Source organism: Leishmania donovani, chromosome 31 (genome assembly GCF_000227135.1).
Source record: "Leishmania donovani BPK282A1 complete genome, chromosome 31".
NCBI classification, from domain to species: domain Eukaryota; phylum Euglenozoa; class Kinetoplastea; order Trypanosomatida; family Trypanosomatidae; genus Leishmania; species Leishmania donovani.
In genome coordinates this window covers 582,318-596,362 of record NC_018258.1, presented here as the reverse complement: position 1 = coordinate 596,362, position 14,045 = coordinate 582,318, and the positions used below count along the sequence as shown (strand labels likewise).

Below are 14,045 nucleotides of genomic sequence, written 5' to 3'. Positions count from 1 at the left end.
GCGTGTGGGAGGCGCAGCAAGCAAGCAAGAGAAGGGAAATCAATATCCGCAAGTGTCTCGTCTTGTTGTGAGCATCGCTTAACATCAGCCTTTCGTTTTTCGTTGTGGGCTTTTGTGAATATTGAGAACCGCGCTCATTCCCTGTCTCCTTACGTTCCTTTGTTGTTTTTGTTGTTGTGTGTGTTACTCCTCTCCCTCCCTCGTTTTTCGTTCGCGTTCGCTCGGCTGACATCGTCCGTCTTTGTGTCCTTCCCACTCTCTTGCTTCCTCGCTCCCTTTCCGCTCTGTCTGTTATCTTTTTGTTGGTTTATATCGGTTGCTACTTTCATTTTTCTTTTTTTCCTGTAAAATTCGTTTGGCTGCTTGCGGTATGCTTTCTTTTCGTTTTTTTTTTCTGTGGGTGCTTCTGCGCTGTGCCTCTCGCGTGTTCGTCTCGACACTACCTGTACGCCTGCGCCCACTCTTTCTCGCCCTAGTTTTTTTTTTTTTATATATCTGTTGTTGTTGCGTAGGATCGCTTACCTCTTTGTCTCCTCCCTTTTCTTACGCACGCACGCACACACACACACCACTCTCTATCTCCGCCCTTTTCACCCCTAAAGTCTCTCCGTCTTGTTCCCGTGGGCTTCGACCAGCTCTTCTACAGTTTTCTTTTTCTTTTTTTTTCTCCATCTTGGTGCAGCTCCTCCTCTGCCTTCTTTACTCCCCCACCTCATCTCTTTTCCTCCATCATCTGTGCTGTGTATATAGTTCCTCATATATATACTTTTTCTTCCTCGTCGTATTCGTTCGGCTTACTTTCTCTGAAGCTGTGCTTTCTTGTTTCCCAGCTCTGTTTCTCTGGCCTCGACTGTGGGTGTTTTCTTATCTTGTCCCCCTTGGGTAAAACAGAGGGAGTCTTTCACCCTTTCCCCACCTCCGACCAGCCTCTGTGCCTCTCCAGCCCACCCTCTCTTCGTCTTCTGCATACTACTCCGCCCTTCCTTTCAGTGGCTCGTGAGTGCGTCAGGAAGAGCCTTGTTGGCTCGGAGGAAGAAGGGCAACGACTGTAACCGGAAGCTAAGAGAAAAAAGAAACAACAGCAGCTCATCTGGAGCGCTAAGCAAATACACCCCCGCCTCCACCTCTGTCCCGAAGGAACACACCCAATAAAAAGCCAGAGTGAAGGTGAGAAGGCTCTGTCTGTCTGTTTGTGCGAGTGTGTGCTGTTCTATTCTCCGTGTATCCTTGTTATTGTTATTCCTCGCCTCTTCCCCCCCTCTGCTGCGCCACCACCATCACCATCACATCTACCTCCACTCCCTCCTCCTCTGTTTCCCACCCCCATTCCCTTTGTCCGTGTAACGCAGAAAAAGTTTGCTTTTTCTTTTTTTTTTGTTTTGGTGTGTGTTGTGTTGTGCCCGCCCGTTCGATGGACCCTCCCCCCGGTTTTACCTTTTCACTGTCTGCCTCTCTCTGTGTTTGCTTATGTATTTGGGTTTCGTTCCGTTGGTCGTTTCGCCGAAGAGCACTTGAAGCTAGCACTGCTTTTCCTCGTCTCCTCCTCTTCCTCTTCCCCCCTCTTCCCCCCTCCTCCCCCTTCCCCCTCTTCAGACGCACGCAGAAATTTCTCTCAAGCGCCGCGGAGAACAGAGGAAAAAGTCAACAAAAACCCGCGCAACATCAACGGAAGGCGAGCGTTGCGAAGGCTGACATATTCGCGCGGTCGCTTTCCTCTTCGGCCTTCTTTCGGTTTGCGCGTCCTTCATGTTGTGGGTTGTGTCTTCTCTCTTCTCTCTCTTTCTTCGCTCCTTCTCTTCCTTCTCGTCTTATTTTTCGCCACATTGCGCCGTATTTCGTCTTGCCCGTCTTCTTCTAGCGCTGCCTTGGTCGACCTCGGATACACACACACACATATATATATATACAAACTGCAAATACGTTTCGCCGCCCCTCTTGTGGTTTTGCTTGTTGAGTAGGACGCCTCTCTGTGCGTGCGCGCCGCTCTCTCTTTTTACGCTTTTTTTCCTCTGCGCTGCCAGGACAAGAATCGCTACTCTTCGCTTCTGATCTTCAGAACCTGCACTGCATTTCACCACACGCGTAGGGCCAACCGGAGTTGTGCAACGGAACAACCCTCGCTTGTTCACTTTACGCTGGAATCGAGGAAACTCAAGGAGGCAAGAGGGAGAGTGCGCACCGAATCTGACGCTCTTGTCTGTTTCCTTTTTCTGAAGTTCGATTAGCCAAACGCTCGAGACCCCTCTCCCACCGCTACCTGTACTTTTTTTCCTTCGATTCTCCAGTGGTGCTGCCTGCTCCGCAGACTCGGTGTTTTCGCGGGCTTCTTTTTTTCCTGTTCTTGTTTTTACGCGTCCAGTCTTTGCACCTTCTTCGTGTTTCACTTGAACTTCTTTGAGCGTGTCTTCACGGACGCACAGGCGCAGATACCTCGCCAGTGGATTGGACAGTTGGACGATACGGAAGCGACAGCGCATCAGGCTCACCTCACATTCACGACGGGCAACAACAGGCGATACGTCACCCTTGCGTGCTCAGGCAACCATTGTCCATCATCTCCCTCGCACTGACCATGTACTGGCTTTCCATGGCTTCTCCGGCTGCCTCGAACGGCGCTCCGTCCATAGCGTCTGCCTCGGCGGCACAAACAGCAACACCACCTACAGCCGCTAGAGCTCCAGTTTTGGGTGCCACGCCTACGATGATGCAGCTTTCACTGGCGACTCCCGCTTCGCAGTCGCTCGATACAAATACGCTTCTGGGCACGCCTCCCCAGCAGCTGCTCATCGCGCAAGGAGGTGAGGGTGCAGCGGCGGCAGCCTCTGTCATGCCTTCCATGATGGACCCAAACCAAATGTACATCATGGGTCGTCCTGGTGTAGCGATGCCTCTTAACTACATGATGCAGACCTTTGCACCCGCGACCGGCGCCCCCGTCATGATGGCTTCTGGGGCCACGCTTGCGTACACCGCCTCTGGCGCGTCGATGGGCAGTTCAACTTACTCAATGCTGCCCGGCGGCGGTGTCCTTCTTAACGTGAGTGCGGCGCGCGTGGCGGTCTATCAAACTGGGGGCATATCTGAGGTGTCGCAGCTTCCCGCCTTGGCCACTATAAGCGAGGACACGCTTGGCTCGTTCTCCTTCGCTTCGACTACGTCGAAGATGGCGCCTCAGTGCTTCCCTGGAGCACTGCCATCCTTTAGCGCCGCGGGCAGCTTTATTTCAACGGGTGCGGCTCTTGTACACGCGTCGGCATCGGCACCGTCGGCGAACTTGCCTCCTCCTCCGCAGTACAGCAGCATTGTGAAGCCACCAGCGAGCGGTGCGGCCAGGCCCATCTTCGACTCTCACCCGACACCTGTGGTGCGCAAGGGCGACGCTGGCAGGGGCTACGAGGCCGGCGTGCACTACGAAGGTCGCGTGAAGCGCTTCAACCCGATCCGCGGTTACGGCTTCGTGTCCGCCACGTACAAACTTATCCCGCTACTGAAACCAAGGCAACTGAAGGAGACGAAGGCGCCAGGATCCATCAGCACGTCTTAGAAGCAGGGCCACACCCCAGACGCGAGACCTCGGGACAACACAGGCAGCGGCGCCAACAAGGAGGGTAAGGCGAGCGAGGACGCTCCTCTCCTTCTCGCAAGTGATGTGCACGCCGCTGCGGCACTGAGTGCTGAAATCAACGGGGACGACGTCGTTTACATTAAGGGTGTTCCGCACGTCCGCCAACCCGTCACGATGGGCGATGTCTTTGTCCATTACAACTGCCTGCAACGTTCGCCGGGCGATGTGAACATGGAGGCGAACGGGGGCTTTGTGAACCTGCCGGCCGGGTCGCGGGTACAGTTCAAGGTCGAGGTGTTTGTCCCGGCGGAGCTGATGGAGAAGGCCTCGGACGACAAGGAGGCTGCAGCGATGCTGAACAACTTGGGCGTACCTGTGGAAGAGAACCCAAACCTGCTGAGCAGGGCAATCGCGACGAAGAAGGGGTGGGGCTATCAGGCCATTGACGTTCTTGTGTTGCCGCCGAAGGGCACCCTGCCGGCACAACTTGCCCCTCGGAACTCAGCGACAGCTACCGAGTACGCTGCTTCCGGAAGCGTTTCCAGCGTCTCTCTGAGCTCTTTTTTTGCCTTGTAAGCGCATGTTGGCGCCGGGAGACGGCACCGCTGGTGAAAGGAAGTCGAGCAGCAATACTAGCGAGGGTTCGAACGGAACCCTCCAATGGTGCATGATTCTTTCCGCCGCTGAGGATTCACATTCCGGTGGAGAAGGCCGACGTTTCTGCGCCGCCGTGGCTCGAAGCGGCCACTGCCGGTATGCAGTATACGACAGTACTTCTCCCCGGTGCCACGGGCATGGCAAGCTACACAGTGGGCAATGGCATGTAAGCGAGCGCCATCATCGTGGTTGCGGCCTTGTAGTCGTTGACGCGAATTCGATTTCGAGCACAAGTATAGCAGCAAAACAGCAACAACGTTCGACGAGCCCTTTGTAGCACCGCATATCTGCAGCAGAACCACTTTCGCGCTTGATATGCAGGGACGTGTGTGTGTGTGCGTTGGTGACGTCGTTTTCTTTTTTTGGATTCAGTAGTACTCATTACATTTCTGTCCTCATCTCCATTATGCGTTTGCAGCACCTTGTGCCGCGCGTATATATAAGATGACTACCTCCATGTGGCAAAAACACAGCCACCACCGTTTGGGTGCATGTGTGATTGAATTCAAAGCCCCTTTTTGCGTTTTCCTACCCCTGTTGCACACACACACACACGAGCACACGCGTGCGCGAAAACGATAAGAAAGAGTTCCCCTCCTCATCCTCCACCCCCTATCTGCGTGTTACTGAAGATGAAAAAAAAAACGAGAAACAAATTCAGTTGCAGTATCGTGCTTTTCGTGGCTTGAAGGCTGAGCTGCAGGAACATTTTCACCTTTTTTTGCCGGCACTTATCTCCTGTCTACGTTTCTCTCTCTCTTGTACGAGCTGTATGTACGCATGTATGCCCGCGTGTGTGTGTGATGCATGTATGCATGCACTCCGCCTTGTTTTCACCGCCTTTTCGTGTGCTGCGTCGTTTTCTTTTTTTTTTTGGTTGTCTTTGCTGTTTCTGTTGCAAATTGCATGTAGCCTTTCTTCTGCTTCCCTTCCACTTCCCGCCTCGCGGCTCTGTGCCGACACACCCTCACTCATATGAAACGCGCGTGCTTCCGCCTTTCTGATTCTCTTCTCTCCTTTTTCTTGGCTTGTGTATTAGGTGCGTGAGCAACAGAGGAGGCAATGTCGGGGATGAAGACAAACGGACGAAGTTGGGGCAGCAGGAACGACGTGGTGACACCGGAGTCCTCTGTTCTCTCCCGCCTCTCTCGGACCATTTGCCATTTCCAGATCGCTCAGCTTCCCTCTCTCTCCTGCCGGGCAGCTTCCTTGTACGGTAGAGGTGAGAGTAGGTGCCGCCGTCTTCACTGCCGTCGTCACTTGATGTAGAAACCCTTGGGATTTGCCGTTGTCTTCTTTGTTTCTTGGTTCGGCATCTGAATGTTTTCACAACATCCCGCATATGAGTGTCCTCCGCGTCGTTGTTGTTGCTGTTTTTGTTTTATTCCCCCACCCCTCCCTTGTTTTCTGACGTCTTGCTGACGTCCTTTGCCGCATAAAGAATAACTTCTCTCTCCATCCCTCTGTGTCGCGCACGTGTGCGTGTGTGCGTATTTTCTTTTCTCTTGGCTCTGTAGCCGTTCCTCGGGCGCTTCTGTTTTCTTCACTTATCTTAGGGTTGCGCTCTTTACCCCCCCCCCCCCGACCCACCCACCGTGTCTCCCACTGACACGTCATGCTGTTGCTCTTTTTTTCTCGTATTTTTTTGGTTTCTTTGGCTTACGGCTCTTATTCTGCACGTATGCTGATGTACATGTCTTCCTTCGAATTTGTGTATGTGGCCCACCCACCCCCGACCCCTTCTCTCTCGCCCTCTATCTCTTCTCGAATTTGGGTTTCGCTCTATGTTTTCGTTTATGTTTTCAATTTTTTTTTCGAGGCGTTTTACTTCTTTCTCGTTTTTCTTCCCACACCTCCTTTTTTTTTTATCATCTCGGGTTGCTTTCCCTTCCTTCCATCCCCTCTCTCTCTCCATTTTTTTTTCGTGCTTGGCTCCAGACCTCTCAAGAATGTGCGACACGCTTCTAACGAGTACATAATTTTTTCCCGTTTCGTTACATCTGTTTTGCGTTTGTGTTTCTTCTCAGGGCGGCTCTTCTTCCTTCCCTCCCTCCACACACACACACTCCCCCTCGCGTTGTTGTTTGCTCACTGTTGTCGATGTTTTTCCCCCTTTCTTCCTTGTCACCACAACGCGTGCTCTTCACTCTCTCTCTTATACCCCGTCTTCCATTTTGTTTCTGGCCTTCCCTTCCTTCTGTTCTGCTCGCACTCGTTTGCCGACGATGTGTACCTCCAGCGCGCGCGCTCCAACTGCCCACAGACATGCTGATGTGCATGCGCGTGCTGGTTTCTCTCTTCCTCTTTCGTTCTTTGTGCGGCGCAGTGTCAGCGTATATGTACGTGTAGGCGGGCTTGTAGACCCCTTCCTCATTTTCCAGCGCATGCACCGTGTCTTGTGCGCAAACTTTTCGGATGCGCGTGCACGTGCTTCTATACGTGTCTCTCTCTTCTTCTCCATCGCCTCGCGTTTTCCATCGTGCTCTCTAAGAGTTGTCGCTTTCTGTCCTGAGTGCACTCTCCTCTGGTGGCTGTATTCTTCACTTTAGTGCTCCACCCCTCTTCCTCAGGTCTTTTCCTTCTGTCTTGCGAGCATGCAGGCGTGCGTGCGTGTGTGTGTGTGTGCATGCGCATGCATTTTTCAGGCTCTTTTATATTTGTACGATGCTTTCTTCGTTAGCATTACGTGAATACGTGTTTGGTCGCCATCTCGGACGATTTTTTTTCTCTCTTTTACTTTCTTTTACCCTTCTTGTGGGACCCAGTCAGTCATACACTGGGCGCCCACCCATCCGCTCTCGTTCTCGCGCGCGCTTCAGCTTTTCGTTGTATTATCGTTGCTATGTTATTTATATGTTTTCTTTCTCCTCTTTTTTTTTGTTCTGTGGCCATGCTTATCTCCTGCGCTGCGGCTCTTCAGGCCAAACCTGCGCTGGACTTTGCTGATTTTTCTTGTTTCGGATGGCGCGTTTTTTTTTTTCCATCGTATACTGAGAACGAAAATGCACCATCACGGCATCTGCGTGGCTTCTGAGCCTCTCCGCCCCCGCCCCACCACCCTCCTCACTCCTCGTGCATGCACAAGCTACTCTCTGGACTTTCTTCGAGCTCTTTATTGCTTGCTTCCTCCCCTCGCGTTTTCTCTCTTTCTTTCTGCTGTGCAGCGGGTAGCTGTAATTTGTGTGGCCTCGTCACGAAAAGGAGAGGACGAATGTGGTGAGCGGTACCAGCCATCGAAAAAAAAATAAAGGAAAAAAGAGGTAGCGCGGCCAACCCGCACACGTCCTTCCAGTCCCTCTCTCGCTCTCCCTGTTTGCGTTGCTGTTGTTGTTGTCCGTGTTGCCCTTACCTCTCCCCATGCTTTTTTTTGTTTTCGGCGGTGTACATCTGGGTATAGGAATGCGCGCTTTTTGTATGCGTGATTCATGATGGGCGCGTGCCCTTTGCACCTGCTCGTGCCCAGCGCGGATCGATCGCTCTCGCTCCCTCTCTGATTTCCTCTGTGTGCCGCCCCTCTGTTATGTCTCGTTTCTTCACTGCCATGATCGCAATGGGGCTGTAAATTGTCCGGCACCACACAACCGTGTACGATGTCGCTGTGGAAGGAAAGAAACGCAAAAGGGAAAATAATAAAAAAAACAAAAGATGCGGAGAGACCGGCATCCATACTTCACTGGATCGAAGCGCGACACGAGGCACATGGAAAGAGAGGAGCGGCTCCTGCATCGGAGAGCGTTGCGGCAAGGGATAGGGCACGCACGAACGCACGCACTCGTCCCAGCGCTCTATCTCAAGCATCGCATCCAACGAGAAGGAAAGGCGCCACCACCGCAAACAGAAAAGACAACCGTATCGCAGATGATTGTGTAATTTTTTTTTTGGGGAGGGGGGAGGAGGAGGAGCGCGAACGCGGACACGCCCATTTTTTTTTCGCCTTTCAGCCACAAGCGACTCTTCGTCTTTGAGCACTTTTCGAACCCTCCATCGTGTTCGACGAGCATCTTTTAGTTACACGGGATCCCGCCATCCTCACCTCTCCACTTGTCCCCTTTATCTTCGTTGCCCATGAGTCTGACATGAATTTGCCGTTTAAAAGCCTCTCACTTCCTATTTTGTTTATATCTTGCACCAGTTCTATTTTTCTTTTTTGTGTCCCTCCATGATCGCGCTTGATGTTTGAGCCCTCGCTGTGCATTGCCGTGCCTGTCTACACCTCTTTGTGTTTGCGGGCGCTCGTGCACTTGCATTCTGTGTGGTGAGTCTTTTTCACTGTTTTCTTATTACCACTCAAACTCTTGGCTCTCCCTCTTGTGCCGCCGTGGTTTCTGTCTATCGCTGGTGACGAGAATATGTGCTAACTTCTTTGATTTGTTTTTCCTTTTATATGCGCTGTCTTCACACTGACGACAGAGGAGGAGGGGTGGGTGCACGCCGCACCTCGTAGTGCGCGGTATCTCAGGGTTCAGTGCACACCCCACTCTGTGTGTGGGAGGAGGCCAAGCAGCGCCCTCTCCATCCCCCTGCCAAATGCCGAGCCACCTCTGGTGGTGGCAGGGCCAGGTGCCTGTGACGTGGCGAATTCAGAGCGATACATCGCCACTGATGCCGACAATCGGATCCTGGATGGCGTCAGAGAGACCTGCGATAGCGAGCACGCTCGTAATGTTGACATGATGGGCAATGCGTTGACTTGACTCGAGCGTACCCCACCCCCGGCCTTCGCTGCCTACTGCTGGGGAGCCTGAGCCACCCCCGAGGGACGCACCACGTGGCGACTGGCATCGTGGGAGTTGCTGTGAGATGACCTGCGAAGTGAGGGGTGGGCAGAGCATATGAGGCAGAGGTCGTGCACCGATCACGGAGCTGGCACATTGCCGTAGCATGCGCCTGCGACCTCTGTGCACCACGCGATTGGACCTGTGGGGCCGGGCAGCTATAGCGGCGTCTGTCTCATGCTCCATGGCAGAGAATGGGCGCGTGGAAGCGGGAAGCTGCACGTCTTGCCTCTTTGCCTCATTTTCTGCCTCTGTCCACTTGCGCATCCTCTTTTTTTTTCTGTCCTCGCCCCCCCCCCCCGCCCGCTCATCTGCCGCCCGCCGCCACACTACTGATGGGCTCGCAGAAAGCTTCGATCTACTATTTCACGCACCTCCAGCGTCCTTGGCGTTATCTATCCAGCCTCACGCCTCTGTGACTTACCATCTTTTCGCGGCGTACTTCATGGCAACATCAACTACGAAAACAGACTTGCATTGCTTAAGCTCGGCTGCCTCCAGCACACCGCTGCCGTCTACTCAGTCTCTACTACAACGTTAAAGCGTGGATAGCAACGAGCTGCACCACAAGCATGTTTCACGCCGTCTACAGTAACCCGGTGACAAGCGTCCCGGCCTCGAACCGCATGATTGCTGGCCCTCAGCCTCTGCCGCCACAGCTGCTGCACAGCTCAGGCAGCCAGATGATGCGTGACTGCCCTCTCTCGTTGAATGACGGGCGGACGGTGATATACTGCGTACCGGCGAAGAACGAAGCGAGCCTGCAGCAGGTCTCATACTTTCGCACATTAGGGCAGCGCTGGTCGTCCGCTTCCGCCGACAACACTGCCCAGCGCACCGCGGAAACCCACAGCACCGTATGCTTTGCTTCTTGTGCGAGCGGCGCGAATGGGGGCGCCGGCGGATCCCCTGTACTGCTTCAGCCGGCCATGGGTCTTCCGGCGTTTGTGACCGACAAGCAGCAGCTCCCGTCCATGGTGGCCCAGCCCTCCCCCACGCTGTCGCGGTTGACCAGCGGCCTGTGCTCGACGAGTGAGGGTACGACCACCTTTGGCGCTTCGACCACGAGCGTCACGAGCTCGACTGTGGGCAGCGGCGCTGCCACCGGCACGGCAGCCACCACGAACGGCTCCATGTCTCACACGAGCACTTCACCTGGGTTGCCAGGCTTCCAGATGTCTGTGTCGCTTCCCACTAGCGCCATAACCGCCGTGGCTGCACCGCCACAGCAGCCGCAGACATGCTTCTGGCTGAGCCACACTACGGGTGCCCTGACGCCTATCCGGAAAGAGGATATGATGGCTATCAGCGATACGAGTGCGAGTACAAGCACGCATTCGTACGCTATGCCGCCACCGCCGCCGATGCCGTCGCAGTCCTCCTCGGTCTCGGCCACTTCAGTTCCTACTTACCTGATGGCGCCGCAGGTGTCCTCCTTCGGCGGGGCCATGGTGCAGGCCTTCTCCGAGTCGCTCTCCGGCTCCACAGCGTTTTCGGTGCCTGCTATGCCGCTGCCGCAGCCGCCACGGCCGCCGAAGACGTTGAATGGTTTGCAGTACCAGCTGGGTGAGCTGTATGAGGGCTTCGTGAAGCGCTACAACCCCAACCGCGGTTTCGGCTTCCTGACGGCGACGGCTCACGTTACAATGGTTAATGATGGCTCCAACAGCGATAGTGTGACAGGCACGCCTATCGCCTCTCTGAACGCCACCACCACTGCGGTCCCCACAACGAGAGAAGCGGAGACCCCTAAGGAGCACCGCACGCCGGTGCACCTCGGTGACATTTTCGTGCACCAGTCGTCCATGCAGATGGAGGGCTTCCGCACGCTGCCCGTTGGCGGCCGTGTGCGCTTCCGTATCGGTTACAAAGACGGCCAGCAGACGCTCCAGGCGGTCAGTGTAGAGTTACTGCCGCAGGTGCTGCCGCCCAATGTAGAGATGGCGTCGTCGGCATCGTCAACACAGCAAACGGCAGCTGCAGTGCCCAATCAAAAGACAGAGAGCATGGCGTCTTGGTCGCAGGCGGCGCCGCCTTCTATCTGTGCCGGTGACAGCTCCGTGAACGCGCGACGCTTGGAGGGATGCGCCATCAACTTCGCCTCCGAGGACGATGGTGATCACAAGGACGACGAGCCGCTCATAGAGCTGGCCTACGATATGTACGCCAGCTTCGAATGAAGTGTCCGGTGTGCGTCTGTGAGCCTTATCCTCGCGAACCATACGTTGCGCAGCGGGAGAAGAATTTGACAGTACGTGCTTGGTGCGGAACGCTGTGTCCCTCACGCTCGCACTCACTTGCTTATCTCACATAACTCGCGCGCTATCCAGCTAAAGTTCTTCTCCTCGACTCTATGGTCGTTTTTGTCATGCGAAGTACAGCGCACCTCCGCGAATGTGGCTCTCTCGCGCAAACCGGCTTGCATTTTCCGCTCAATTCGGATACTCGACGCGTGTGTGTGTGCATGTGTGGGTGTGCATGTGCATTGAATTGTTTTTTTTTTTGTTACGACTGCGCATTTTCTTCCGTCTTTTTCGTTTCTCTTTCGAAATGATCCAGTAACGTTTTCGTTTTTTTTGTTGTCGTTCATCTCTGTGTCGGCTACACGCACGCACAGACACGACAAGAGGGAGAGAGACAGATCAGCGAAAGAGAACGGGAATGCACGAGGGCCATGAAAAACGGAGGGATCTCTTTTTTCTTCATCGTCGACGCGGAGGATATAGAGCAAAACAAGAAGTGGGTAGAGCTCCCAGAGACGGCGGCTTATGCTTCATTCATCATCTCTATAGGCAAAACAACCCCCTGTCCTCTATCGCACTCCTTCCTACTCACTGTCCCCATGTGCCTCGCTCGCTCGCTCACTGTCTGTCTCCCTGTCTCTCTCTCTGTGTTGCTGCTGCACGTGTGTCTGCATTTCTTCGCGTCTCTTTGCATGCGTCTTGGCTTTTTTGTGTTTTCTTCTTTCTTATCTTTCGCCGTTTATCTCTCACTCGTATTTTTTTGTTGCGTTTTCGGTTCTTCCTTGCACACCGACATACACACGCACACACGTGTCCTTCCTCCCTCTACAGCAGACATGAAAACGAGACGAGGCAACGGCCGCTATGCGAGGGGAGAGAGAGGACGAAAAAAAGGCAAAAAGGAAGAGAGAGAGATGCGTTCAGAAGGCTTTTCTTCCTTTTTGCGGTTTCCTGTTATCATCGTGATTTTGGATGTCCGTTTCTTTTTTCCTTTTTTCCTTTCCTTCTTTCTCGTCTCTCTTTATCTTTTTGCCATCTTTTCTTCCTTCTTCCGCGTGCATGTTCTCCTCTTGCCGCTCTCGCCCTCCGGGCAGCTCTGCGTGCTGGCCACATTGTGTGTCTCTCTTCTCTTGCGCTGCCGCTCGCCCCCCCTCCCTTTCCGTAGTTTATGTTTTTTTTTTCTGTTCTTTGGGTGCGTGCTGTCTCGCCTTTGCCATCTGTCTCACTCTCGCTCTCTCCCTCAAAGGCCCACCGCTGCTGTGCGCACATGCACCTCCGACATTTCTAATCCTTTTTTTATATTTCATTATTATTTTTTTTTTATTTTTGGTCTGTTTTTATGTTCATTTCAGAGCGCTGCACAGCACATAGCGATAGCAGAAAAGATCACACGAAGCAGAACAACAGCCAACAAAAAAGGGCCAGAGAAGATATCGAATGTGCCACATTCCGAACAAACTAGCTCAACGAGAGAAAATAACGCACAACGCTTGTGTGCGTGATGTGACGCATGCGCTGTCATTTTCTTTTTTGCTTCTTATTTTCCACTGCACCGGATTGACGATGTCTTGCTCTCTCTCCTTATGGAGTGCCATACACGTTGTTGTTCTTTCTGGTATCCTCCTCTGCGTCATGTGCGGGTTTCTGCGGCGAAAGACGCAGCAGATACGCACAGAGAGGCACAGAGGCGCCCGTAAGAGAGACAGGAAAGGGCGCCGGCTAAGCTAGAGCGTTGTTTTTTTTTGTTTTCGCTCTTCATGACCCCCCTCCCCGCACACACACTCCGCGCTTTTCTGAAACCTCACGACTCCCTCCTCGGCAAAGGAAACGTATGGGTTCAAAACAAGGAAAAGGTAAAGCAAGAAGCAAAACGAAACCGCCGCAAACATCAGCAGTGACTGATCGATATGTGTACACCTATCGGAGAAAAAAACAAGTCACGCTGCATGTTTCGTCTTCAGTTTCGTTATGCAAATGAATGAATAAATATCTATATATATATCTATATATATATATATATGTGTTGTCCCTCATACGGAATGGTGTGCGAGGACACCTTACAAGCTCATCGAGTGTGCCCCTCCCTGCTTCCCCCCCGCACACAGACAGTGAACGGCACTGCTTTTTCCTTTCCCCCTTTTTTTGCAGTGTAACACTCGCTTCCAAGACTCAGGCGAGAGAGAGGGAGATGAGATAACAAAAGGGCATCAACGCATTGTTTTCTCAAGCCCCTTCGCGCTCATCATCTGTGCTCTCCGTCACTCTTCCACGCCCCCTTTTCTGAGAACACGCGTTGTTGTGAGCCATGCCGCTGTGTGCAACCGACCCTCTGCCTTTTCTCTCTGGAATGGAAAAGGCGACAACGGTGATGCGGCCTGCTCGCTCGCTACAAACTTCTCCAAGGCTGGAAGAGGGCGACACATAATAATAACAAAGAAAACGTTCAAAAGGGATACATTCCTTGCCTTTTCTTGTATATCGACTCACTCATCCTTTTTTTGTTGTTGCTTGCTTGTTTTTCTGTTTTGGTTTCGTTTTTGCTTCTTTCTTTGCCCATGCTTGTGTCTCTTGCATGTCCTTCTTTTTTCGCTCCCTTTTCTTCCGCCCTCCTCCTCAATTCTTCCCATGTTAGAGCGTTAGGGTACCGCACAAGGTACAAAAAAAAATACAGCACTTGCTTGATCCTCTCCCTTCTTCCGTGTCCGGATTCTTTCCGAGATTGCCACGGCGCCTCCCATCTTTTTTTTTTCTGTGTTGTTTTTGTTCTCATTTCAGTTTGGCTTCTCGCTTCCCTCTTTACTGTTG

At 53.1% G+C, this 14,045-nt stretch overlaps 1 protein-coding gene and 1 pseudogene across 2 annotated transcripts, besides 1 other annotated feature; both read left to right on the top strand.

Moving 5' to 3' along the window:
- Window positions 1-2,587: 2,587 nt before the first annotated feature.
- LDBPK_311370 lies at window positions 2,588-4,141 on the top strand (annotated as a pseudogene; the record flags this gene model as incomplete). Its single annotated transcript has 1 exon — window positions 2,588-4,141.
- Window positions 2,588-4,141: a sequence feature (contains an internal stop codon; hypothetical protein, unknown function).
- Window positions 4,142-9,569: 5,428 nt separating this feature from the next.
- On the top strand, window positions 9,570-11,177 carry LDBPK_311360 (hypothetical protein, conserved; the record flags this gene model as incomplete). The annotated part of the gene is made up of 1 exon (XM_003863179.1): window positions 9,570-11,177. The coding sequence occupies one exon, from the start codon at window positions 9,570-9,572 to the stop codon at window positions 11,175-11,177; it is 1,608 nt and encodes a 535-aa protein (XP_003863227.1).
- Window positions 11,178-14,045: the final 2,868 nt, after the last annotated feature.